Source organism: Diabrotica virgifera, chromosome 2 (assembly GCF_917563875.1).
Source record: "Diabrotica virgifera virgifera chromosome 2, PGI_DIABVI_V3a".
Classification (NCBI taxonomy): Eukaryota; Metazoa; Arthropoda; class Insecta; order Coleoptera; family Chrysomelidae; genus Diabrotica; species Diabrotica virgifera.
This window is the reverse complement of record NC_065444.1, coordinates 61169831-61196404: the sequence shown is the minus strand read 5'-3', so window position 1 is coordinate 61196404 and position 26574 is coordinate 61169831. Positions and strand designations below refer to the sequence as shown.

The 26574-nt window shown below is 31.0% G+C and overlaps 1 protein-coding gene across 2 annotated transcripts in view; it reads left to right on the top strand.

The window, feature by feature from the left end:
* LOC114329296 (uncharacterized) overlaps window positions 1-26574 on the top strand; it is a 158662-nt gene that overhangs the window by 125709 nt on the left and 6379 nt on the right. For both annotated transcript variants that reach the window (XM_028278343.2, XM_050642596.1), the window contains exons 4-6: window positions 7572-7819; window positions 11882-12141; window positions 18150-18384. In XM_028278343.2, coding sequence (XP_028134144.1) covers window positions 7572-7819; window positions 11882-12141; window positions 18150-18384 — 743 coding nt within the window. The remainder of the gene's footprint in view (window positions 1-7571; window positions 7820-11881; window positions 12142-18149; window positions 18385-26574) is intronic.

Sequence of the window (26574 nt, the reverse complement as noted above, 5' to 3'; positions counted from 1 at the left end):
GGTTGATTGTAGGTTGGATTTTAAATGTTTCATCTGTCCGGTGTTGACATCTGACAGCTGACATTACAAATGAATGAAATTTTTAAATAATTAGTTTTAAAAAGAATAATTGAAAAAATTGATGAACAAAAATTGTACCTTAGATGTCTGTACAATACAATAATAATAATTTAATTGTCTAAAATTATCTACCAAACTGAGGGCCTGGTGGCTCAAGACATAATATATACAATGTGTCATGACAAAGGGAAGAAGATATTTTGTTTATAATAAAAAAAGAAGATATGAATAAAATTCAATTTGTTAATTCTGAATGATATTGTTTATTCAAAATTTTCTTTCATCCCTAATATGAAGTATTTAGATCTTAATTGTTTCTTGTTAACAACTTTTGTAGTTGAGCATAAAAGTTTTCGAGATGAGATTGCCCTGTTGTATGAATATTATAATAGTATAATATTTTGCATATTATGTAGAATTATGTAGGTTTTGGTAAAATTAATGACCAAGATCATTTGAATGATGAAATAAGTATATTTAGTCTATAACATACTACTCCTAAAGTTGATTTTTATGAGAAGGTAGATTTCGATGGAAATTAAGTTTTTTCACAAAATATACTTTTAATAAACACATTTTGTTGTTAAGTGAAATGTGGTAATAACTGTCAATGCTTCAATGTACATACAGACTAAGCCACCAGTCTCATGATTTCCTGAGTTTAAGTTTAATAAATAACTTGTCTATGTTGTTAAAAGTTACAAAAAGTTCTTTTGTGACAGAAATTGTATGAGGCCACTACTCCACTGTTTCCCACAGATATTTAAATAAAGGTTTATAATTGCAATTCAAATTAATCTGAGTGTTAACACAAAAATCAGGATTAGATTTCATTTCTTTGGAGATCTCAAGGTCTTCTAACAGATTCATTAGTCTATAGTTTTTAGATGGGATGTTATGTAAAATTTGGCTATCTTTGGTAGGAGAGAAGGAATGATTGGTAGTTTTAACGTGATAGCCAAAATTTGACTTTTCTGGAGTTCTTACATGTTCCTTGATTCTCTGAGAAAGGGTCCTCATCGTTCTACCTACGTAGGTAGTACTACATTCACCACAGGATAGTTTGTAAATGCCACTTTTGTTTAATTTATCGATTTTATCTTTGGTTTTACTGAATAATGATTTGATGGTATTGGTCATTTAATATTGGTTATAACATAATAAAACTTTACATTTTTGTGATGTGGAAGTGAAGCAGATTTCAAATTTAAAATAAAATACAGGGTGTTCCGTTTAAAAAACATAAGTTTGGTCTGCCACCATCTTATGGAACACCCTGTAAGATTGTAACTAATTTTAAAATGTGGAGTTTAAAGCTGCCTACAATTTTTGTTAATAACTTTTTTTTGTAATTTTTACTATAACAGATCTACTAAGCTTCCTCACACTAATCAATCACCCTGTATAATAAGCTAAAAAACTGCTTGATGTTAATGAATTACCAATAAAAAATATAACATCTTGTACTGCAGGTGGTGCTCCTAATATGATGGGAAGAAAAATGGCTGCTTAAAATTGATGAAAGCGAATCCAGAAATGATTATTGTGCATTGTGTCATCCATACGGAAAACTTGGTAGCTAAAAACATTTCGACTGTTCTAAATGAAGTACTGCATTCAGTAATCAAGTGTATTAATACTATTAACTCTAATGCCAAATATGAGCGTCTCTTCAAGCTATTTTGTGAAGAACAAAATGAAGTCTCAATGTGACTTTTACTTCATACTGAAGTAAAATGGCTACCTAAGATGCTTGAAAAGATTTGTGACTCAGTTTTATCCTTTTTGAAAAAGTTTGAACAGTTTCATTGACTCAAAACATGTGAAGTAACTGATACCGCTTTACTTGTTATTACCAGTCATCTGAATATTCTATCGGCTAATTTCAAAGAAAGATTTTTTTATACAAAACATATTGATTTTAAACATGGATGATTCAGCCAATGTTCGAGAATTTGCCTGATATGTATATCAATAAATGTGCAGTATCAAGAAGAACTCACAGAATTGCAAAATAATGAGTCAGGTAAAAGTGTGTTTAACAAAAAAGCGAGGAAAAAATAGTATATTACTTTATGAGGCGGAGAAGCATGACTTTCCTTGACGCGTCCGATATTACGCGCCGAACGAAGTGAGGCGCGTAATAGAGGGCAAGTCAAGAAAAGTCGCTTCTTTGCCGAATAAAGTATACTATTTTTTCTTCAAACGTAGCAATTTTCAACCATAAATAGTACAATTCATACGCTATTTTTACTCGAAATTAACTGTGACAACTATCAAAGTCGTCTAGATGTTAGAAATTAAAATAATTAAGTCGTCGGAATGATTGCTGAAAGTTGTGCTCGACCATCAGTATCATCAACAATTACCAATGCGTATCAAGAGTCGGGAACATTTTTGCACGGTTTCAATTTTGAAAATGCCTCGTTAAATAATTGTACTTTTAATATTACTATAAATAAAAATGATGTGTAATTGTTGTTAATGACATTTGTATTGTTGCTTTGTGACATGTTTCATATTGTTGCCATGACAACATTTTTCCCTCCGCCGTAAAGAAATGGGAAAAAAACTGCTGCCGGCGGAGACATCAAACTTTAACAGGATCAAGTTAGATAAGTAATGTCATCATTATTTGACGTTTGAAGAAAATAGTTATTTTCCTAACAAGTGCAGAAAGTCATTCTTTTCCGCACGCGACTGCAGTTTGCCGAACGACGCGAAGCGGGAGTTCGGCAAGCAGTCGAGTGCGGAAAAGAGACTTTCTGCAAGAGTTAGGAACGATATTTTTTCTAAGAGTCTTTAAAAAATTACCAAATCTTAATCAATTAATTTAATTAATATGAAAATACATACACAAATTAATTCTTTGACAAGGTTGTCAAAACCAAACTTTCCATATAATTAGTTAGCATGACGACGATCTTGGTTTCCATGACGATGATTCAAAACGACTGTTATTGTCTACCGATTTAACTTTCGAATATTATGTCAAAATAATTTTATTTCATCGAATTGTCGCGTTAATTTCTTTAAAATAGGAACACAATAAGATATATTTGAAATAAATTAGTAAATAATATCTAAATATTAGTTTATTGCATGTATCAGAGCTGGGTAGTATCCGGATACTTCTGTATCCGGATACTTTTTATGTATCCGAAAGCTGTATCCGGATACTTTTTAAATTTTGTATCCGGTATCCGTATCCGTGATAAAATTTTAAAGTATCCGGCATCCGGATACTTTTTTGATATTCGGATACTTTTAAATATTTATCGCCCGCCGATAATGCACCTACCGTAGGCACAACACTGCCATTCCTTCAATCCAGATGTGTCTAATATGTTAAATCCCATTTTTCGTACTCGTCACCGTTATAATATATTATTATATAGCTAATGGAGCTTTGTTTTTACCAAATCAGTTATAAATCTCCATAAGTACGTTGTTTAATTAATTACTTACATTTATTTTTTATATTTTCTATATCTCTCTTTTCAAGAACCCCTTTTTGTACCCTGTATAATTAGAGTTGCTAGGATATTTGGAGGACAAAAGTATCAATTTGAACATCTTAAATAAATACCCAATCTTAAAAAGAGTGTCAATAAAGTACAACACATGCTTACCTTCGACAGCACCAGTTGAAAGACTTTTCTCTTTTGCAACTATGATTTGATACGCCTAAAAGAAAAGCTTTAAGCGATGAACACTTTGAGGTATTGGTACTTACAAAGGCAAATTCAAAGGCACTTCACTTCTGACTTCGTCATCAATTGGAATACTTTCTGTATTAGTACGTTTTTATTTTAATTTAATGTTTCTTTATAAGTTTATGTTCTAGTTCTATATCTTTCTTTTCAAGAACCCCTTTTTGTACCCTGTATAATTAGAGTTGCTAGGATATTTGGAGGACAAAAGTATCAATTTGAACATCTTAAATGAATACCCAATCTTAAAAAGAGTGTCAATAAAGTACAACACATGCTTACCTTCGACAGCACCAGTTGAAAGACTTTTCTCTTTTGCAACTATGATTTGATACGCCTAAAAGAAAAGCTTTAAGCGATGAACACTTTGAGGTATTGGTACTTACAAAGGCAAATTCAAAGGCACTTCACTTCTGACTTCGTCATCAATTGGAATACTTTCTGTATTAGTACGTTTTTATTTTAATTTAATGTTTCTTTATAAGTTTATGTTCTAGTTTTATTATTCATAAACAATAAACAATTTTTTGAGTACTTTCTGATTTTTTTCTCCATCATTTAATGTATTTTTATTATTATATATTACATTAAAAATACATGCACATCACATAGTTCTAATACTAATAATTTATGTTCTTCTTAAAAAAGTATCCTTCAAAGTATCCTAGGAAGTATCCGAAAAAAATATCCGGATACTTGTATCCGAATACATTTTTAAATGAAAGTATTCATACTTTTTTAAAAAGTATCCGGATACATTTTGAGTATCCGTATCCGGTATCCGGATACTTTTTTTCAGTATCCGACCCAACTCTGGCATGTATTAATAATTACTTTAAGGCCATATTAACATATCTAAATTAACACGCGTGCGGAAAAGTAAAAACCGCGTGCGGAAAAGTAACACGCGTGCGGAAAAGTAACACGCGTGCGGAAAAGTGAAACTTTCTAAACTAAAATGCGTGCGCGAAAGTAGACATTTTTGCACGCTCGTAGAAAAAATAAATATCCAAATTCAATAAAATGTTCAAGAAAGCTACTGCTACTATTTCCATCTTCATATTTAGCTGAATGTGAAATAAGTGCTGTAAATGTTTATCGCCAATATATATTTTTTAAATTTAATGTCGTCCGAACCACTGGGATTATAAACGACAACAATGGAAAATACATATTAAAAATAAAAAGAGATTGTAATATTAAGTAAATACATATGTACTAACAAAAAGTATACCTGAAAAATTTGTGATACAATTAAATGTCTTTTATTCCTATTTCCACTGGGGTTATAAACGACAACAATGGAAAATATAGTCCTGTCGCCAGGGGGGGTACAACGGCCTCGTTAATTCAGATGGACTTACTCAAGTTTTTTTTATGTATTTTGACCCGTAGAACACGAATTTTTTGGGTAACAGTTGATCCGGATGTCGATAAGATTGTTATATACCAAGAACTTGAGGAATCAAATAACAGCGATTTTTGGCAAAACAAAACAATATTTTGTATTTTGTGGGCCATTTTAAGTAAAAAATATTTCTACAAGTTTTTTCGTAGGATGCACAGTTTTCGAGATAAACGCGGTTGAACTTTAAAAAAATCGAAAAATTGCAATTTTTGAACCCGAATAACTTTTGATTAAAAAGTTTTAAAAAGTTTTAAAAGTTTAAAGTTTAAAGTTTAAGTCAAATTATATCGGTTTTGATTATTTGCATTGGTAAAAATTTATTTTTTTATTGTTTAACAAAGCTATAAACACGTAGGGTTTCCCGTGCTTTTACATGCGTTTTAACGCATGTAACGTAGAAATAGTCTTGATTGCACTAGTACCTATTCTACCTACTCGTTCGATTTTAAATGAGAAATCATAGAAACATCACTCACGCACTAGTTGTTTGTAGCTTTGTTTAACAATAACACAATAAATTTTTAGCAATGCAAATAATCAAAACCGACATAATTTGACTTGAACTTTCAAAGGCGCTAAGCAGAATTGCTATTTTATTTTTTAATCAAAAGTTATTCGGGTTTAAAAATTGCAGTTTTTCGATTTTTTGAAAGTTCAACCGCGTTTATCTCGAAAACTGTGCATCCTACGAAAAAACTTGTAGAAATATTTTTTGCTTAAAATGACCCAAAAAATACAAAATATTGTTTTGTTTTGCCAAAAATCGCTGTTATTTGATTCCTCAAGTTCTTGGTCTATAACAATCTTATCGACATCCGGATCAACTGTTACCCAAAAAATTCGTGTTCTACGGGTCAAAATACATAAAAAAAACTTGGGTAAGTCCATCTGAATTAACGAGGCCGTTGTACCCCCCCTGGCGACAGGACTAATACATATTATTAAAAATAAAAAGAGATTGTAATATTAAGTAAATACATATGTACTAACAAAAAGTATACTTGAAAAATTTGTGATACAATTAAATGTCTTTTATTCCTATTTCCGTTAAAAACTGTATGATATTGTTGATATTTGTATTGTCTCTTAGAAGCTCAAATATGTCCCTGGGAAGGTTGAGTTTACTTCTCGTTTGCTGGTATTTTTGACAATCAGTTAAAATATGTTTTATTGATATATAGTTATTTTCCTAACAAGTGCAGAAAGTCATTCTTTTCCGCACGCGACTGCAGTTTGCCGAACGACGCGAAGCGGGAGTTCGGCAAGCAGTCGAGTGCGGAAAAGAGACTTTCTGCAAGAGTTAGGAACAATATTTTTTCTAAGAGTCTTTAAAAAATTACCAAATCTTAATCAATTAATTTAATTAATATGAAAATACATACACAAATTAATTCTTTGACAAGGTTGTCAAAACCAAACTTTCAATATAATTAGTTAGCATGACGACGATCTTGGTTTCCATGACGATGATTCAAAACGACTGTTATTGTCTACTGATTTGACTTTCGAATATTATGTCAAAATAATTTTATTTCATCGAATTGTCGCGTTAATTTCATTAAAACAGGAATACAATAAGATATATTTGAAATAAATTAGTAAATAATATCTAAATATTAGTTTATTGCATGTATTATAATTACTTTAAGGCCATATTAACATATTTAAATTAACACGCGTGCCGAAAAGTAAAAACCGCGTGCGGAAAAGTAACACGCGTGCGGAAAAGTGAAACTTTCTAAACTAAAATGCGTGCGCGAAAGTAGACATTTTTGCACGCTCGTAAAAAAAAATAATATTTGCCAACACAATTTGATATTGGTTTTAACACTTACTTGCAATTTATAATTTAAGAACTTTTTAAATTTTAGATGTCATAATAATTTCATGACAGTGATGACAGATAACTTGCAAGATGGCCGCTTTTGATTTTTAATCGATAGTTATCAATATTGAATAATTACTAAATCGGTAAAGTTTTAATTTATTTTATATGAATATAATTACAAAATACTACCGAATTTCACTTTTTGATATAAATTTAATTGATAATATCGCAAATTGCGTACAATATTTTTAATAATTAAAGTAAATAAATTGTAAGTCCACTCAAATACTCGCCATTCGATTACTGCCATCGACCACTTACATTCAATCTCGGTTAATTTGATTAATCGCGGTAGGTAAAGTAAAATTCTTCTTTAAGTACAATAAAGTGTTACTTTACTGCCGCAAATGAGTACAATAATGAATGACTTTAGTGACGGTTGGCGATAAAACATTTTTATTATAATTTATAAATACAAATTATTGTTTAGCAGTTTTGAGTTTATATTTTAGTTTTATATTGGATGTAGTGGTAGAATTTATAAGTTTTTATGAACTTTCAGAACATGGTAGTTCCCATGGTCATTCACACGGAAGACTGTCCCATAGTAGAAATAGACTAACCCAACTAGCGATAACGGACGACAACGAGAACGACGAAACGTTTCCTAGTCCTCCTCCACCGACGACCCAATTAGGTGAGAAAGCTCTGACCCACAGTCATTCAGCTGGTCAGATGAACATGCGCGGAGTATTCTTGCACGTTTTGTCTGATGCTCTTGGTTCGGTTATTGTGATAGTATCTGCGTTAGTAAGTATACATTTTTTAAGTAGAATTATTAACAAGTCAAAGTTTTCAATCTAATAAAATATAAAATAATATTAAATTCAAAACCTTATTGTGACCATTTTTCTGGTTACACCTCCGTAGCTTCTAAAAATGGAAGCCAATCGGATGCTGGAGCAAAACGGAGATGAGGGAATTCTACAATTTGCTATTCACAACTCACCTGTCCAGCGCGAAAAAATTCCAACGAAAAATGGACCCTAATACTCAGATAGGCGTAAACTAATAGAAATAAAAATGAATAAACATTTTCATTTCGTTACAAAACGAAACCAAAGCCGTCTTATATTTCAGTTCGTTCAGAGAGCTCTGACGTGTTTCAAAACTTGTTAGTTTATCATCAGAGGATGCACATGTAGCCATCTCTGAACAAACTAAAATAATTCAGGCTTACTACCTTCGAATTGCAACTAACGAAATGGCATGGGTATCTTAGCGACATCTGCTAGAAATAAGTCAAAGTTTTTAATGTAATAAAATATAATATGATATTAAATTAAAAACCTTATTGGGGCCATTTTTGTGGTTACACCTCTGTGGCTTCTAAAAATGCAAGCCAAACGGATGCTAGAGCAAAAAGACGATGAGGGAATTCTACAATTTGCAATTCACAACTCACCTGTCCAGCGCGGAAAAATTCCAACGAAAAATGGACCCTTATACTCATATAGGAGTAAACTAATAGAAAAAAATGAATAAACATTTTCATTTCGTTGCAAAACGAAACCAAAGCCGTCTTATATTTCAGTTCGTTCAGAGAGCGCTACAATCACTCTGACCGGTTTCAAAACTTGTTAGTTTATCATCAGAGGATGCACATGTAGCTATCTCTGAACAAACTAAAATAATTCAGGCTTACTACCCTCGAATTGCAACTAACGAAATGGCATAAGTGTCTTATTAGGCGAGCGGCAGGCACCCTCAAAATGACCAGGTATTGACCACGGAGAGGTGAATGGCCAACTTTAGACATACTGTATGTTTTTGACGGTGCTGAAAACGAAAATGAGATTTATTTTGAATTTGATCTGGGGGAACATTGTCAAAATCGCAATTTTACCCTAAAAATAAAAAAAAATAAAATCACGTTTTTTTGCGTTTACCTCGCTACAACTCTGTTCCATTTTAATATTTTTTTTTCTGAAATTTTTGCAGTATATTGCTCTAACATTTTTGAAGACAACGATACCTGTTTCAAGCTTTAATTCCTATTCTGATAAAGGTTATGAATTTTTCAAAGGAAAAGATGCGGATTTGTGTATTGCAAAGTTTAATCGCAAAAGTTGACTGACGAAATTTAAAACTTAGCCTTTTAATCACGTTTATGTTAAAATAGAGAGTACAAAGAAGTTTTATGGAGCATTTTAGATCAAAATGTTTTATAGAAAAAAACAGTGCAACTTTTATTATCGGCATTAGAAATCCCCAATATAACGGTTATTTTTCGAGATACTGACCATGGACGGTGAATGCCTAATTTTGGTCTTAGATTATGTTTTTGATGCTGCTGAAAACGAAAATGAAATTTATTTTAAATTTTAGGTGGGGAAATATTGTCAAAATCGCAATTGTACCTTAAAAATAAAAAAATAAAATAAAATCACGTTTTTTTGCGTTTACCTCGTACAACTCTGTTCAATTTTAATTTTTTTTTTCTGAAATTTTTACAGTGTATAGCTCTAACATTTTTGAAGACAACGATACCTGTTTCAAGCTTTAATTCTTATTCTTAAAAGTTATGAATTTTTTAAAGTACAAGGTGCAGATTCGTGAATTGCAAAGATTAATCACAAAAGTTGATTGGCAAAATTTGAAATTTATCTTATTATTCACGTTTATGTTAAAACATAGAGTACAAAGAAGTTTTCTGGAAAGTTTTAGTTACAAATGTTTTATAAAAAAAAAATAACGCTTATTTTTCGAGATACTACCATGGGCGGTAAATGGCTAATTTTGGTCTTATTTTGTGTTTTCCATGGTGCTGACAATGAAAAAGAGGTTTATTTTGAATTTTATGTGAGGGAACATTGTCAATATCGCAATTTTAACTTAAAAATGAAAAAAATATTGAAGTCACGAATTTTTATGTTTAACTCGCTACAACTCTGTTCTATTTTAATATTTTTTTTCTGAAATTTCTACAGCATATATTTCTCACCTTTGTGAAGACTATGAAAGCAACTGTAGTCTTTTAGTCTTTTCTTCATAAAAGTTATGAATTTAAAAAAATCAAAGGTGCAGATTCGTGAATTGCAAAGTTAAATCGCAAAAATTAAGTGACAAAATTTAAAATTTATCTAATTGGATACGTTTATGTTAAACCATAGAGTTCAAAGAATTTTATGGGGAGTTTTAGATCTAGAGTGTTATAGAAAAAATATGGTGCAACTTTTAATTTTAAGAAAAACGTGGTTTAGTTTTTTTTATTTTTAGGGCAAAATTGCGATATTGACAATGGTCTCCCACCTAAAATTCAAAATAAACTTGATTTTCGTTTTCAGCATCATCAAAAACATAAAGTAAGATCAAAATTAGCCATTCACCACCAATGATCACTAATGATCAGTATCTCGAAAAATTAGCGTTATTTTGGGGATATAACGTCGATGTTAAAAGTTGCACCATTTGTTTTCTATAAAACATTTTGATCCAAAACGTTCCAGAAATCTTCTTTGTACTCATGTTTTAAAAATAATTTAATTTAAGATCTATATTTCAAATTTTGTCAGTCAAATTTTGCGATTAAACTTTGCAATTCACGAATCTGCACCTTGTACTTTAAAAGATTTATAACTTTTACTAGAATAAGACTAAAAGCTTAAAGCAGAAACCATTGTCTCCAAAAAAGTGAGAGATATATAGTGTACAAACTTTAGAAAAAATATTAAAACGGACCAGAGTTGTAGTGAGCTAAACGCAAAAAACCTGATTTCATTTTTTTTTAAATTTTTTAGGGTACAATTGCAATTTTGACAATATTCCCCCACCTAAAATGTAAAATAAATTTTATTTTCCTTTTCGTCAGGGCCAAAAACATAATCTAAAGCCAAAATTAGCCATTCTCCACCCATTGTCAGTATCTCGAAAAATAAGCAGTATATTGGGGATTTCTTATGTCGACATTAAAAGTTGCACAATTTTTTTTCTATAAAACATTTTGATCTAAAACTTACCAGAAAAATTTTTTGTACTCTCGATTTTAACATAAACGTGATTAAGAAGCCAAATTTTTAAACTTCGTCAAACAACTTTTGCGATTAAACTTTGCAATGCACAAATCCGCACCTTTTCCTTTGAAAAATTCATAACCTTTATCAAAATAAGAATAAAATTTTCAGTTTTCAGCATCCTCGAAAATATAAAGTATGAATAAAATTAGCCATTCACCCGTCCGTGGTCCGTATCTCGAAAACCAAGCGCTTTTTTGAGGGTGTGCCGCTCGTGTATATCATGCCATTTCGTTAGTTGCAATTCGAGGGTAGTAATCCTGAATTATTTTAGTTTGTTCAGAGATAGCTACATATGCATTCTCTGATGATAAACTAACAAGTTTTGAAACCGGTCAGAGTGCTTGTAGCGCTCTCTGAACGAACTGGAATATAAGAAAGTTTTGGTTTCGTTTTGTAACGAAAAAATGAAAATGTTTATTAATTTTTATTAGAATTATTAAATTACTAAAACATACAAGAAAATATCAAATTGCTGGACGCATTAGCGACATATATTCAAACAAAAGAGAAAATTCTCTTTAGGTTGCAAAGCAGAATTCTTGGTCACAAGCTAATCTGAGCTTTTTACAATTTTTAAAGCGAACAGACCAGGTCCGGCAGAAAATAATAATTGTTTATTATTTTGTTTAGTAGAGAGCCAGACTTAATTCGCTTCAGGGTACACCACAGGCAGTTTTGATGACTCTAAAAAGAAGAAACATGTCAACTGATGGTGGTGGCCCCTGAATCAAATTAAGTGTTAAGCTGTATTTTTTTTATATTTTTGATTATATACTTATTTTTCTTTTACTTTCAGGTGTTCTGGTTAACCGACTGGAAATATAAATATTACATTGATCCAGCTCTCAGTGTTCTTTTAGTTTTATTAATCTTGAATTCGGTATGGCCGCTATTAAGAGACTCGGCACTTATTTTGCTTCAAACAGTTCCGACTCACATTCAAGTCGACGCTATCCAAAGCAGGCTGCTGTCGAAAGTAGACGGCGTTCTGGCAGTACACGAATTCCACGTCTGGCAGTTGGCCGGCGATAGAATTATAGCTTCAGCTCATATCAGGTTTGTACTTATGCCTTTCTTCTTATATTTTATAGTATAGTAGAAACGGAATTCGGTCAGAATGCGCAAAAAAGTGGCGGTATCAATGTTTGATATAATGTTTAAGAAATTCGAGTAGCCGCTTTAAAGATAAGCACTTGCCGGTATTTTAACATCGCATTAATCATTGTAAATTAGTCATTTTAGAATTTACAGTAAACACTTGCATATCAGTACAGTTAAAATTATTAAACGTTAAACATTAAATTTTTTTTCTACTTTTAAGGACAAAAAAGAAGCAAGTTCATTACCGGAACCGAATTTAAAATTCAAACATCTCATTTTTGTTGGTAAAAAAATATATTAATTTGTCTGAACTAAATTACGGTCCTGTTGATGAATGAGAAGACTTGGTTTTCGCACAATGTTGCCAAGCTGAATTTTGTTCTTTTCGGTTTAAATTTTCTATACAAACTTCGAGTCTACTATAGAGTCACTGGAGGCTTTCACCTCCGATTTCATTGAACCTCCATTGATTGTCATGAAGATTGGTGAGTAGTAGGAGGAAAGAGTCCTCAAAAATTAGAAGTTACATGGTGCCAACTTACGCTTTTACCTTGGGAGTGGATGCCACCCCTTTGCGGGGTAGAAATTATTTTATTAAAAATATTCCCAGAAATTGATAGAGAGGCCGATTCTAAGCAAAATTTTTTATATAAATTTATTTAAAGTTATTAAAATAAATCACTACTTTTTGAGTTTTATTAAAGATCAAAGATATTGATTTTTCGTGAAAAATGCACGTTTTAAAGCGGTTTTTCATAAATAACTTAAAAATCCATAATAGGACTGGATCCCGCGTATGAAAAAAAAGTTGATTAATAGCAAGCTGAAAATTTGTTAATAGCTTAAGGGTGTCTAGTCGGATAAACTTTGAGATATGGGAACATTGGAACAGGGGCAGTTTTAATTGTGGAACAGGTTAAAAATTTGGAACGGACTACGGATTTGGAATAGACTTAAACTCTACGAACAGAGATTAAACTCTCATGCAAAAATCAGACTGCTATTTATCACCTGTCATAATTCCTGTCATTTGACATATTCTACATGTTCCACTCATTAAAACGCCCATTTGGTCATAAATGGCAGTCTGATTTTTGCATGAGAGTTTAATCTCTGTTCGGAGAGTTTAAGTCTGTTCTGTCGGACAAAATACATGTGCCGTTTTCGTGGTCTGACCGTTCCAAATTTTTAACCTGTTCCACAATTAAAACTGCCCCTTTCCAGTGTTCCCATATATCAAAGTTTATCCGACTAGACACCCTTAAGCTATTAACAAATTTTCAGCTTGCTATTAATCAACTTTTTTTTCATACGCGGGATCCAGCCCTATAAGTTTGTACAAAAAAGTTGTCATATTGTTAGTCATATAGTTGTTTAATATTAATTCAAAGTGAGTTATACGTATTATAATTGAATGTATATTTTTGTTCAGCGACTATTCAAATCTAAGTTTAAATAACGGGAAAAGATGCATTTTATAAAAAATACTTATTAAACAATTCAAAGTACTTTCAAATACCTATCAAATGAAGTCTAGAAGAAGTTGAAGCATCAAAATTAAGCAAGTTATGATAAACAAATTTTCGTATTTTTTTTTGATAATTACTCAAAAAAATACCCGATATGCCTAAAAAATTATAAAGAACAAAATTTGAGTTTTTTTTAACAGAGGTTTTAGATTTTTTATATGTTTGTAGGATAAAAAATAATTGAGATAGCAACGGTTAAAACCTAAATTTTACTGCGAGAACCATGTAGCCGGGATCTTTAACCTTTTGTGTTTGTGTTTTAAATAATAAGGGATATAAAAGAATAAATTGAATACGATGTTATATACTCCTTCTCAGAGGCATCTTTTAGTGCGTCACAGTTTTTCGATTTCTTTCTAACGCATTAAGTTGGAAGTGACAGAAAAAACGTCCGTGATTTAAGTAATTTATAACATTCTAGTTGTTCATAGATGGCGCTATAATCGAACAAAAAATGATTTATTTATTATCTGTACGACTATAATCGGTACAATTTATAAGACTGTAAATCAAAGAACATACATTTTTATAAATGAAATAAACACAATTGATTTGTTTTTATACCAAATTACGATTACGATTCTGACAACTGTCATATTTAACTAAAATGTCATGCTATGATTCTCTACATTCTTAAAATAATATATTACGTCATTAATGACACGCTGAAAGACTGAGAAGAACTTAGAATTATAGTCGTATAGATATGTAATAGGTAAATAATGGGTCAATACCTAAATAATTTATTTTCCGAGTATAGCGCCATCTATCAATAACTGGAATAAATGTTATAAATGTGTATGTATCACGGACGTACCTTTTTTTCTGTCACTTGTGTCGCACTGAAAAAATCCTGAGAAGCACCACAGCATACATTATAATATACAGGGTGAGGCAGATAACTGGCCTATTAGAAATATCTCGAGAACTAAAAGCAACAGAATCATGAAAATTGGAATACAGGGGTTTTGAAGGATGATCTATTAAATGAAAATATTTTCATCTCTTTGCAACTTCCGGTTATACCGTATAAGTTCGTTTTTTTAAATGGGACACCCTGTATATTTTTACATTTTTGGATTCTCTTCGATGTCTTCTTTCTTAAAATATGAGGATTTGTAATGTTATACAGGGTATTTTAAAAGATAATTACGTTTGTTTATTAATTTCGTAGCAATATTCACACCCTGTAGAATTGTAGTAGTTTGACAACTAAAACTCTACTTACGTTCAAATGATTTTTAATATAGTCTACTATTGTTAAGAATCATTATAGCTAAATTTTTAATTTTAGTATACAGGGTTGGTCGAAACTCGGAATGAGTATTTTCTGAGTTTTCTTAAATGGAACACCCTGTATTTTAGTATTGTAATGAAATTATATTATATGGTACTTTTTTATTTCCTAAGCATTCCCTATACCTAACTGCTTTAATTTGTGCTTAATTGTTAGTCGCACCAACAATCTTAACTACGTAGCTATTTTGATAGCTAAACCATTATTGGTAATTTTAAGGATCGGTCTGGATTAATATGTATTTATTTCTGAAAAATTGTTTGTGATTGAATATTTTCATGGCCAACCTAATAAAATTTTACGTATTTTTTGTTGCAATTAATGTTTAGATTGAATCACCAATAACTCACAAATTAAAGCTGTTAGGTATAGGGAATACTTATAAAATAAAAAAGTACTATGAAATATCATTTCATTACAATACTAAAATACAGGGTGTTCTATTTAAGAAAACTCAGAAAATATTCATTCCGAGTTTCGACCAACCCTGTATACTAATATTTCAAAATTAGCTATACTAATGATTGTTAACGATAATAGACTATATTAGAAATCACTTGAACGTAAGCAGAGTTTTTAATGTCAAACTATTACAATTCTACAGGGTGTGAATGTTGCTACGAAATTAATAAGAAAAACGTAAATCTTTTAAAATACCCTGTATAATATTACAAAATCTCATATTTTAAGAAAGAAGATATTGAGGAGAATCCAAAAATGTAAAAATATACAGGGTGTCCCATTAAAAAAAACCAAGTTATAAGCAACTTCCGGTATAACCGGAAGTTGCAAAGAGATGAAAATATTTTCATTTAATAGATCATCCCTCAAAGCCCCTTTATTCCAATTTTCATGATTCTGTTGCCTTTAGTTCTCGAGATATTTCTAATAGGCCAGTTATCTGCCTCACCCTATATATGGTTCATTCCACCAACATACGACTGTTTTGGATTATCGCGACAACGAATATTTCAGTGTGCAACATAAGAAGTACGAAAGTAAATGGCTCTAATAATTATTCCAATAAACAGCAATGTAATTTGCAATTTATTTTCGTTCTTCATATTTTGCACAGTAAAATATTCGTTGTCGAAATAATCCAACACAGGCGTATATTCGTGGAATAGGGTATAATTACCTTTCAAATGGTTTTTGGACGAACCTGATAGGTACCATAAAAATTAACGGAGTTGTTGTAAAAATACCAATAACATTTTTTTGGAAAAATTTTTGGGCAGATATTTTATACATATACAGGGTGTAACAAAAATACAGGTCATAAATTAAATCACATATTCTGGGACCAAAAATAGTTCGAATGAACCTAACTTACCTTAGTCCAAATATGCACATAAAAAAAGTTATAGCCCTTTGAAGTTACAAAATAAAAATCGATTTTTTCGAATATATCGAAAACTATTAGAGATTTTTTATTGAAAATGGATGTGTGGCATTCTTTTGACAGGAGCATCTTAAAAAAAAATTATAGTGGAATTTGTGCTCCCCATAAAAATTTTATGGGGGTTTTTTTCCCTTAAACCCCCCCAACTTTTGTGTACGTTCCAATTAAATTATTATTGTGGTACCATTAGTTAAAGTCAATATTTTTAAAACTTTTTTGGCTCTTAATATTTTTTCGATAAGGCAGTTTTTATCGAGTTGCGGCTTCTTTTTTAATATGTTTACATAAAAATTTTATAGGGGTTTTGTTCCTTTTAACCCCCCAAATGTTTGTGTATGCTCCAATTAAACTATTACTGCAATACCGTTAGTTAAACAAAAGGTTTCTAAAACTTTTTTGCCTCTTTGTATTTTTTCGAGAAGGCAACTTTTATCGAGATATGGCTTCTTTTTTAATACAGTTCAAAATATACCTAAAAATGTAAATCATACATAAATTTTCATATTATTACCAAGTCTCCATAATCGTACTTAACCATATACAAATATGTGGTGGATTTGACAAATATTCAAAATATCTCGATAAAAACTGACTTTTCGAAAAAGTACTAAGAGCCAAAACAGTTTTAAAAATATTGTGTTTAAGTAATGGTAATACAATAATAATTTAATTGGAACGTACACAAAAGTTTGGGGGGGTTTAAAGGAACTAAACCCCCATAAAATGTTTATAGGGTGTCCAAATTTCACTATAATTTTTTCTTAAGATGTTACTGTCATAAGAATGCCATATGTACATTTTCAATAAAAAATCTTTAATAGTTTTCGACATATTCGAAAAAAATCCATTTTCATTTTGTAACTTTTTTTGTATGCATATTTGTACTAAGGTAAGTTAGGTTCATTCGAACTATTTTTGGTCCCAGAATCTGTGGTATAATTTATGACCTGTATTTTCGTTACACCCTGTATAATAATAGTAAGAAGTAGACGTGTCGATAACACATACATGTGTGGGTGTGTGTATGTATATTTTGAAGATAGAAAAAGTGAAAGGAATTCTATAATATATCTACTCGAAAATATAGTGGGACTTAGTAATATGCTGTGTGTATATTGAATATTTCAGTATATTTCCAAAAGCGAAGTAAAATACACGTGGTACTGTTTATTAGTGGTTAACACTTAAAAAATATTTATTTTTTGTTATTAATCTTGTGAAAAATGAGAATATAAATATAATAAAAAGTATTCTCAATATTGTAGTATTATATAATACGTATCAAAATATTATCAAAATTGGTTATTATTGTAGTTTTATAATAGTTTTAAGGGTTGAAATTAGACAAACTGTTTGTGTAATGTTAACGTACGATTTCATATTTCAGAAATATAAAAACTAATTTTTTCATGATTTTCGATTTAAGGGGTGGTTGCCAAAAGGGGTAAAAAAATTAATTAAAATCATAAATCAGGCATATAAATGTTGAAAATATTTATTTTATTTAATGAAACGGGATTACTTACTCTAGAATGCTTAAATCTGCATTTTTTATCTTTTTTAACAAAAGGAGTGGATTTCACCCCTAACACGAAAAAAGCGCAAGTCGAGCATTTGTTACTTTTGTCAAATTTTCATGCAGATCGATGGAGGTTAACCGAAATCAGAGATAATAATTGATTTCTCCCTTCATTCATTGTACTGTTACCAATACTCTTTATTTTTTGCATTTCAGGTGTAGGAATCTTTCTGAGTACATGAAAATCGCAGAAAAGGTGAAAGAATTCTTCCACAATGAAGGGATTCATTCGACAACGATACAACCGGAATTCATAGACTACACCGATATACCGACCACTTCGACGACAGTACAGGAACCTATGACCGAAGATTGTGTATTAGACTGCCCGAAAGGTGACAGCCTTAATGACAATTGCGTCAGGAATACCTGTTGTGGACCTTCAAAACAGGTATTGTCTTCTATTCTCTTATTGTCACAAATACTTCAATACCAGAAAATACACTCATGGACAAAAATATCTAATATTTTGAAACTATCATGTGAAGTGAAATTTTTTGTGCTGCAATCCTAAGCCCTATGTCATAGGAATAGGAGTCCTTTTCCGAATACGAGGTTTTAAAGTGCCATATAAATCTGGATGGGATTTAAATACACTTGCGATCATAAAAAGCGGGTCACTCGATGATTTATTTAAGTTAGATGTCTCGAATTTTCTAAACCTCTTGTCCGATTTGAGTGATTTTTTTAGTATGTTATAGCCTAATTTTTTAACAATATCACTATAATAATATTGTTGCTAGACAGGTAAATTATCCTTGTATACCGGGTGTAACAATCATACTGTGTTTATTCCTCAAAGTTCGGAACACCCTGTGGAATGTTTTAGCATAGATAAAAAATTGAAATTAAAACTCAATTGTAGCCTTAGGCTTTCTTAACATTTTCTTTTTTGATTTATTTGTTTATGTTGGATAACAAAAAAGTTAGGCACGTTAATAACTAGTCATGTTCTTCATCGATACAGGGTGTTTCTAAGTAAGTCCGACAAATTTTAAGGGGTAATTCTGCATGGAAAAATAATGACAGTTTGCTTTATAAACATGTGTCCGCAAATGCTTCGTTTTCGAGATACGGGATGTTGAAGTTTTTCTTATAAACTGACGATTTATTTATTTCTCTAAAACCCGTAGAGAAATTTGATAAATTTTAAGATTCAGTTATTGTGCATTTTTTGACATACAATTAATAATTCTATATTCACCATTGGTGTGCATACGCGATAAACATTTAAGATACATCCCGTATGCACGCCAATGATGAATATAAAATTCTTAATTGTATGTCAAAAAATGCGCCATAACTACCTCTTAACACGTACCAAATTTCATTTGCATATCTGAACCGGTTTTAGAGCAATAAATAAATCGTCAGTTTGTAAGAAAAAATTCAACATCCCGTATTTCGAAACCGAAGAATTTGCGGCCATAATATGTTTATAAAGCAAATCCCTTAAAATATGTCGCACTTGTATAGAAACACCCTGTATTGATGAAGAACATGGTTAGTTGTTAATGTGCCTAACTTTTTTATTATCCAACATAAACAAATAAATCAAAAAAGAAAATGATAAGAAAGCCTAAGGCTACAATCGAGTTTAAATTTCAATATTTTGTCTATGCTAAAACATTCCAGAGCGTGTTCCGAACTTTGAGGAATAAACACAGTATGATTGTCACACCCGGTATACAATGCCAATTTACCTGTCTAGCAACAATATTATTATAGCTATATTGTTAAAGAATAAGGCTATAATATACTAAAAAATCACTCAAATCGGACAACAGGTTTAGAAAATTCGAGACATCTAACTTGAATAATTTATCGAGTGACCCGCTTTTTATGATAGCGAGTGTATCTTCGAAAAACCATAGATTGTGTAAAAAATCTTGTAATATCCTCGAAAATTTCTTTTTGGTGCTGAAAAACTTCCATCAAGATTTTTACATTCTGAAGAACCTTTCCCAATCCAAAATTTCCATATTTCTTCAGTTATGGTATTCCATAATCCTATGTTGTTTCCGAATTCTGGGCCCAATTTACCTCTATCTTCAATTTCTAACTTAGTTTCGTTTTTTGGTTCTTTTCTTGAACTGGAATATAACTGTCATTGTATGTTTTTTAATCTTTTTCAGTTAAGAAAGCTATGTTTCCCTCAGCCTTTTCTCTTTCACCACGTGCATTTTCATTGGTTGCAGCTTCACTAGCTGTGGATTTCCGTGTGAATCCGAGTTCATGGAATTGCGCGATATTTGAATTTTGCTTATGTGATTTATAGTTTTTATTTAATTCTAATTATTATTTTTTCAAAAAAAAAAAATGTATAAACATTTTCAATTTCTTTGTAACACGAAAATGCAGCAGCTGCATAATACTCTGGTCAAATCTGAGAGTGCAGGAGGAGTCTATACCGGTTTCGGGGGTTGTTTCCCCCTCATCAGTAGTCCCATATCCTCCTCTCTCAGATTCCTCCACGTACCACACTTTGGGCCTTTCCGAATTGCAAAGAAAGAAATGTCACGGATGAACTAGGGCCATCTACCGAAAAACAGAGTAAGTTATCAATCGAAGTAGCACAGAAAACGACAATAAAATTTATTTAATATCGTCTCCATACCACCAGATTGACAACAGGTGGAATACTTTCTTTGGTTACAACTCCTGAGATTTTCAAAATTTATAAATCATCATCAGAGAATTTTAAATAATCCACAACTCATCTGCTCAGCGTGGTAAAATAATTTCCTCTTAATTTCCTCGACATCCTGTATGATTTATAATTTTTGAAAATCTCGGGAGGTTGTAACCAAAGAAAGTATTCCACCTGTTGTCACTCTGGTGGTACGGAGACGATATTTATTGTCGTTTTCTGTGCTACTTCGATTGATAACTTACTTTGTTTTTCGGTAGATGGCCCTAGTTCATCCGTGACATTTCTTTCTTTCTTTACAATTCGGAAAGGCCCAAAGTGTGGTACGTGGAAGAATCTGAGAGAGGAGGATATGGGACTACTGATGAGGGGGAAACAACCCCCGAAACCGGTATAGACTCTTCCTGCACTCTCAGATTTGACCAGAGTATTATTACCCCAGGCTGTGGGTGAAAAACGTGATATAATTCAGGAATTTTTGAAACCTATCAGGTGTTGTAAAGGACGATGCCAGGAATAACTTATACTAAAATGTGACCAAAAATATTGTGAGCTTTTTTTTAATTGCGATTTTCATTTGTTAAATTTGCAATTTTTAAAGATTTTTAATTTTGCAGCTTAGGATATTGATTTTAGAGAAAAACTTTTTGATAGAAAGTTGTAGTAAATTAAAAAACCTACAATTTGAGCTATGGTAAGTTTAATTTCGTTTATTGGTTATTGCAAAACAGCCTGCGAAAAGTCCAAAATGGCCGTTTTTTACAATTGCGTTATTTATTGTACATATTTTTTTTTATTTTTTAAAGCTTTAAAATGAAGATGATTCAGTTCCAAACATAAAAAAAAATTGTAAGGCCGGATTAACGAATTTGTTGCTTAGATATTATAAATTGTTTATCCCAAGAGGTCAAATGTCGAAGGCTATAACTTTTTGAAAAAAAATCGTAGAGAGTTGGTGAAACATCCAATCTCCTTCTAAAGAGTTATATTTTCATATTCTGATATAAATAAATGCGTAAAACATTTTTAAACCTCTAATTTCTGGGTTTGAAAATAAGGGGGCAAATTTCGTTATAAATATTTAGAGCTGAAGCGGCCCAGTACACCCTATAAGTTTTTAACTTACAGATTATTGTTGCTGAAGATGAAACGAAGATTTATAAAAAAATAAAAAATTTCTACGACCAACTGAAGCTGAGCTAAATGTTGGGTTTGAAAATAAGGGTGCAAATTTCGTTATAAACATTTAGACCTGAAGCGGCCCTGTTCATCCTATGAGTTTCTAACTTACAGATTGTTGTTGCTGAATACGAAGCGAAGATTTATAAAAAAATAAAAAAAATTTCAACCAACTGAAGCCGAGATAATTGTTTATTTTTTCTTAAATCGTAGTGCCTTTATTTATAACAATTAAGAAATTATTTTACAGTCATTGACTAAAGAAAGACTTATATTATCTTAAAAAAAATTATTATAACTTAAATTACATTTAATTATTAAAAATTATTTTTAAATCGGTGCTTTTGCAAGCGGCCGAATTTTGCAAATCGCTCGGCTCGCTTCAAATACGCGCGCTCGGAAAATTTTTACTTAACTTGTATTAAATTTTGACCGAAAACAATTTAATAATATTACCATTATAATATACAGTATATTTACCACTGTATTTGTTTTTCTTGATAAACTTTTGTATGTGAAATCTCATTTCTGAAGAAATAATATTACAAAAATGATACATATATATGAAATATATAACTATATTTTTAATTTTTTCATTGTTAAATAAATATAATAATTATAATGTTACTTTTTATTATACAATATAAAACTTTTTCTTCTTGTAGTGACTATCCGTTTTGGATGTTAGCGACCATCATGGCAATTTGGCAAACCCCATTTGGAAACTGAGAACCAGGAAGGCGAAGGATTACCTCGCTAGAAAATTTACTTACGTCTTTCAACACAACAACTACAAATCTTTTTAGAGCAGCAGTACCGATTTAGTGTGCAAGTACAGATTGCCATGATGGTCGCCAACATCCAAAACGGATAGTCACTACAAGAAGAAAAAGTTTTATATTGTATAATAAGAAGTAACATTATTATTATTATATTTATATAACAATGAAAAAATTAAAAATATAGTTATACAGGGTGTCCCGAAAAGATTGGTCATAAATTATACCACAGAATCTGGGGTCAAAAATAGGTTGATTGAACCTCACTTACCTATATACAATAGTGCACACAAAAAAAGTTACAGCCCTTTGAAGTTACAAAATGAAAATCGATTTTTTTTCATATATCGAAAACTCTTAGAGATTTTTTATTGAAAATGGACATGTGGCATTTTTATGGCAGCAACATCTTAAAAAAAAAATTAAGTAAAATTTGCGCACCCCATAAAAATTTTATTGGGGTTTTGTTCCCTTAAATCCCCCCAAACTTTTGTGTACGTTCCAATTAAATTATTATTGTGGCACCATTAGTTAAACACATTGTTTTTAAAACTTTTTTGCCTCTTAGTACTTTTTCGATAAGCCAGTGTTTATCGAGATATTTTGAATATTTGTCGAATCCACCACATATTTGTATATCGTTAAGTACGATTATAAAGACCTGTTAATAATCTGAAAATTTATTTATAATTAACATTTTTAGGTATATTTTGAAAAAGAAGCTACATCTCGATAAAAGGTGACTTATGAACAAAAGACTAAGAGACAAAATTTTAAAAATACTGTGTTTAACTAATGGTACCACGATAATAGTTTAATTGGAACGTACACAAACATTTAGGGGGTTTAAAGGAACAAAACCCCCATACAATTTTTACGTAAATATATTGAGAAAGAAGCCGCATCTCAATAAAAACTGGCTTATCGAAAAAATATTAAGAGGCAAAAAAGTTTTAAAAGCGTTGTGTTTAAATAATGGTATCACAATAACGAATTAATTGGAACGTACACAAAAGTTTGGGGGGGTTTAAGGGAACAAAATCCCTATAAATTTTTTATGAGGTGGACAAATTTCAATATAATTTTGTTTTAAGATGTTCCTGCCATAAGAATGATGCATGTTCATTTTCAATAAAAAATCTCAAATAGTTTTCGATGTATTGAAAATAATCGATTTTCATTTTGTAACTTCAAAGGGCTATAACTTTTTTTATGAGCACATTTGTACTAAGGTAAGTTAGGTTCAATCGAACTATTTTTGACCACAGAATGTGTGGTATAATTTATGACCAATCTTTTCGGGACACCCTGTATATTTCATATATATGTATCATTTTTGTAATATTATTTCTTCAGAAATGAGATTTCACATATAAAAGTTTATCAAGAAAAACAAATACAGTGGTAAATAGACTGTATATTGTATATTATAATGGTAATATTATTAAATTGTTTTCGGTCAAAATTTAACACAAGTTACGTACAAATTTTCCGAGCGCGCGGATTTGAAGCGAGCCGGGCGATTTGCAAAATTCGGACGCTCGCAAAAGCAACGATTTTAAAAATAATTTTTAATAATTAAATGTAACCATATTTTATAATAATTTTTAATTTAAGATAATATAAGTCTTTCTTTAGTCAATGACCGTAAAATAATTTCTTAATTGTTATAAATAAAGGCACTACGATTTAAGAAAAAAGAAACAATTCTCTCGGCTTCAGTTGGTTGTAGAAAATTTTTATTTTTTTATAAATCTTCGTTTCGTCTTCAGCAACAATATTCTGTAAGTTAGAAACTCATAGGATGCACAGGGCCGCTTCAGCTCTAAATGAATATAACAAAATTTGCCCCCTTATTTCCAAGCCCAACATTTAGCTCGGCTTCAGTTGGTCTTAGAAATTTTTTATTTTTTTATAAATCTTCGTTTCGTCTTTAGCAACAATAATCTGTAAGTTAAAAACTCATAGGATGTACAGGGCCGCTTCAGCTGTAAATGTTTATAACGAAATTTGCTCCCTTATTTTCAAACCCAAAAATTAGAAGTTTAAAAATGTTTTAACGATTTATTTACATCAGAATATGAAAATATAACTCTTTAGAAGGAGATTGGATGTTTCACCAAGTCCCTACGATTTTTTTCAAAAAGTTATAGCCTTCGACATTTGACCTCTTGGGATAAAAAATTTATAATATCTAAGCAACAAATTCGTTAATCCGGCCTTACAATTTTGTTTTATATTTGGAATTGAAAGATCTTCATTTTAAAGCTTTAAAAAATAAAAAAAAAAATTATTTGTACATTAAATAACGCAATTGTAAAAAACGGCCATTTTGGACCTTTCGCAGGCTGTTTTGCAATAACCAATAAACGAAATTATACTTACTATAGCTCAAATTGTAAGTTTTTTAATTTACTACAACTTTCTATTAAAAAGTTTTTCCCTAGGATCAATATCCTAAGCTGCAAAATTAAAAATCTTTAAAAATTGCAAATTTAACAAATGAAAATCGCAATAACAAAAAAAGCCCACAATATTTTTGGTCCCATTTTAGTAAAAGTTATTCCTGGCATCGTCCTTTACAACACCTGATAGGTTTCAAAAATTCCTGAATTATATCCTGAAATCGACCTATTTTTCACCCACAGCCTGGAGTATATGCAGCTGCTGCATTTGCGTGTTGCAAAGAAATTGAAAATGTTTATACATTTTTAATTCATTTACTCTTTTGTTTGGGTATTAAGGAATCTTTCTTGTTGGAGCTTTTACCACGCTGAGCAGATGAGTTGTGAATTATTTATTCTCTCATCTTAATTTCCTCGGCATCCTGTATGATTTATAAATTTTGAAAATCTCAAAACGTGTAACCAAAGAAAGTATTCCACCTGTTGTCAATCTGGTGGTATGGAAACGATATTTATTGTCGTTTTCTGTGCTACTTCGATTGATAACTTACTTTATTATTTCTTCATTTCGGGGCCTACGAGGTCCCTAGGCAACCGCCTACTTTGCCTAATCCGGCACTGTTGGAATGGCTAACGATTGCAGCACAAAAAATTTCATTTCGAATGATAATTTCAATATATTCGATATTTTCGTCCATGAGTGTGTGTATATTTGATCAAAATCGCATATTTTGTGTTATAATTTGTATTTGAATGTAAGCATAATCTAAATTTAACATTGTTTACATTACAGTAAATTCTAAAGGGAGCTATTATACACATAGCTGCCCTCCGGTAAGCAGTTATCCACCAAAAACCAATTCGGTATGTACAGATGTAAAGGGTGATGTGGAGCACTTCAGATGTTTCTCGTTTATGCATGGACGAAGTTATCTAAACCGTGATTTTTAACTAACATTTTTTATATCAGGACTGATTAATTATTGCACTGTTCATGTCTATTCTTTTCATTTTGTCTTCACCTAATCGATATCATCGAATTTCAGTCATTTTTTAAAGTTAGCCATTATACAGTGTGGCCCATTGAGATTGGAAACCATGTGCGTTGATTGGAAATCATGTGAAGATCAGAAGTTCATTCGCAGGACCCTTTTCGGAAGGAGCATCACGTGGTTCAAGATATAAATAAGTTACTTTTTGTATCGTTACATTTTAGTAGATGACGCATGCATCCACTACTGCTTACCTCAAACAAAACAGCAACCAAAGCTGTAAAAAGTAGTCTGTTATTCAGCTTTAAAGAAGGCAGTGTTGCTAATTGTCTAACTTGAAAATCTTAGAACAATAACTTAAGACTACTACCCTGAATTCGAATGCATACATTTGTGACCACAGAACCGACTTAAAGGGAAAAGTTCTTTTTCCACCAGTTCAGTTTTTGTATGTATTTTTGGCTGCTGATTACGAATTTAGAGGGTGGATTTCAATCTGAGTGGTCAAGAAATTGTTATAAACAATTTAATTGTTTGTAAATAATAATTTAATTGTTAATTAATTTGTTAATAATT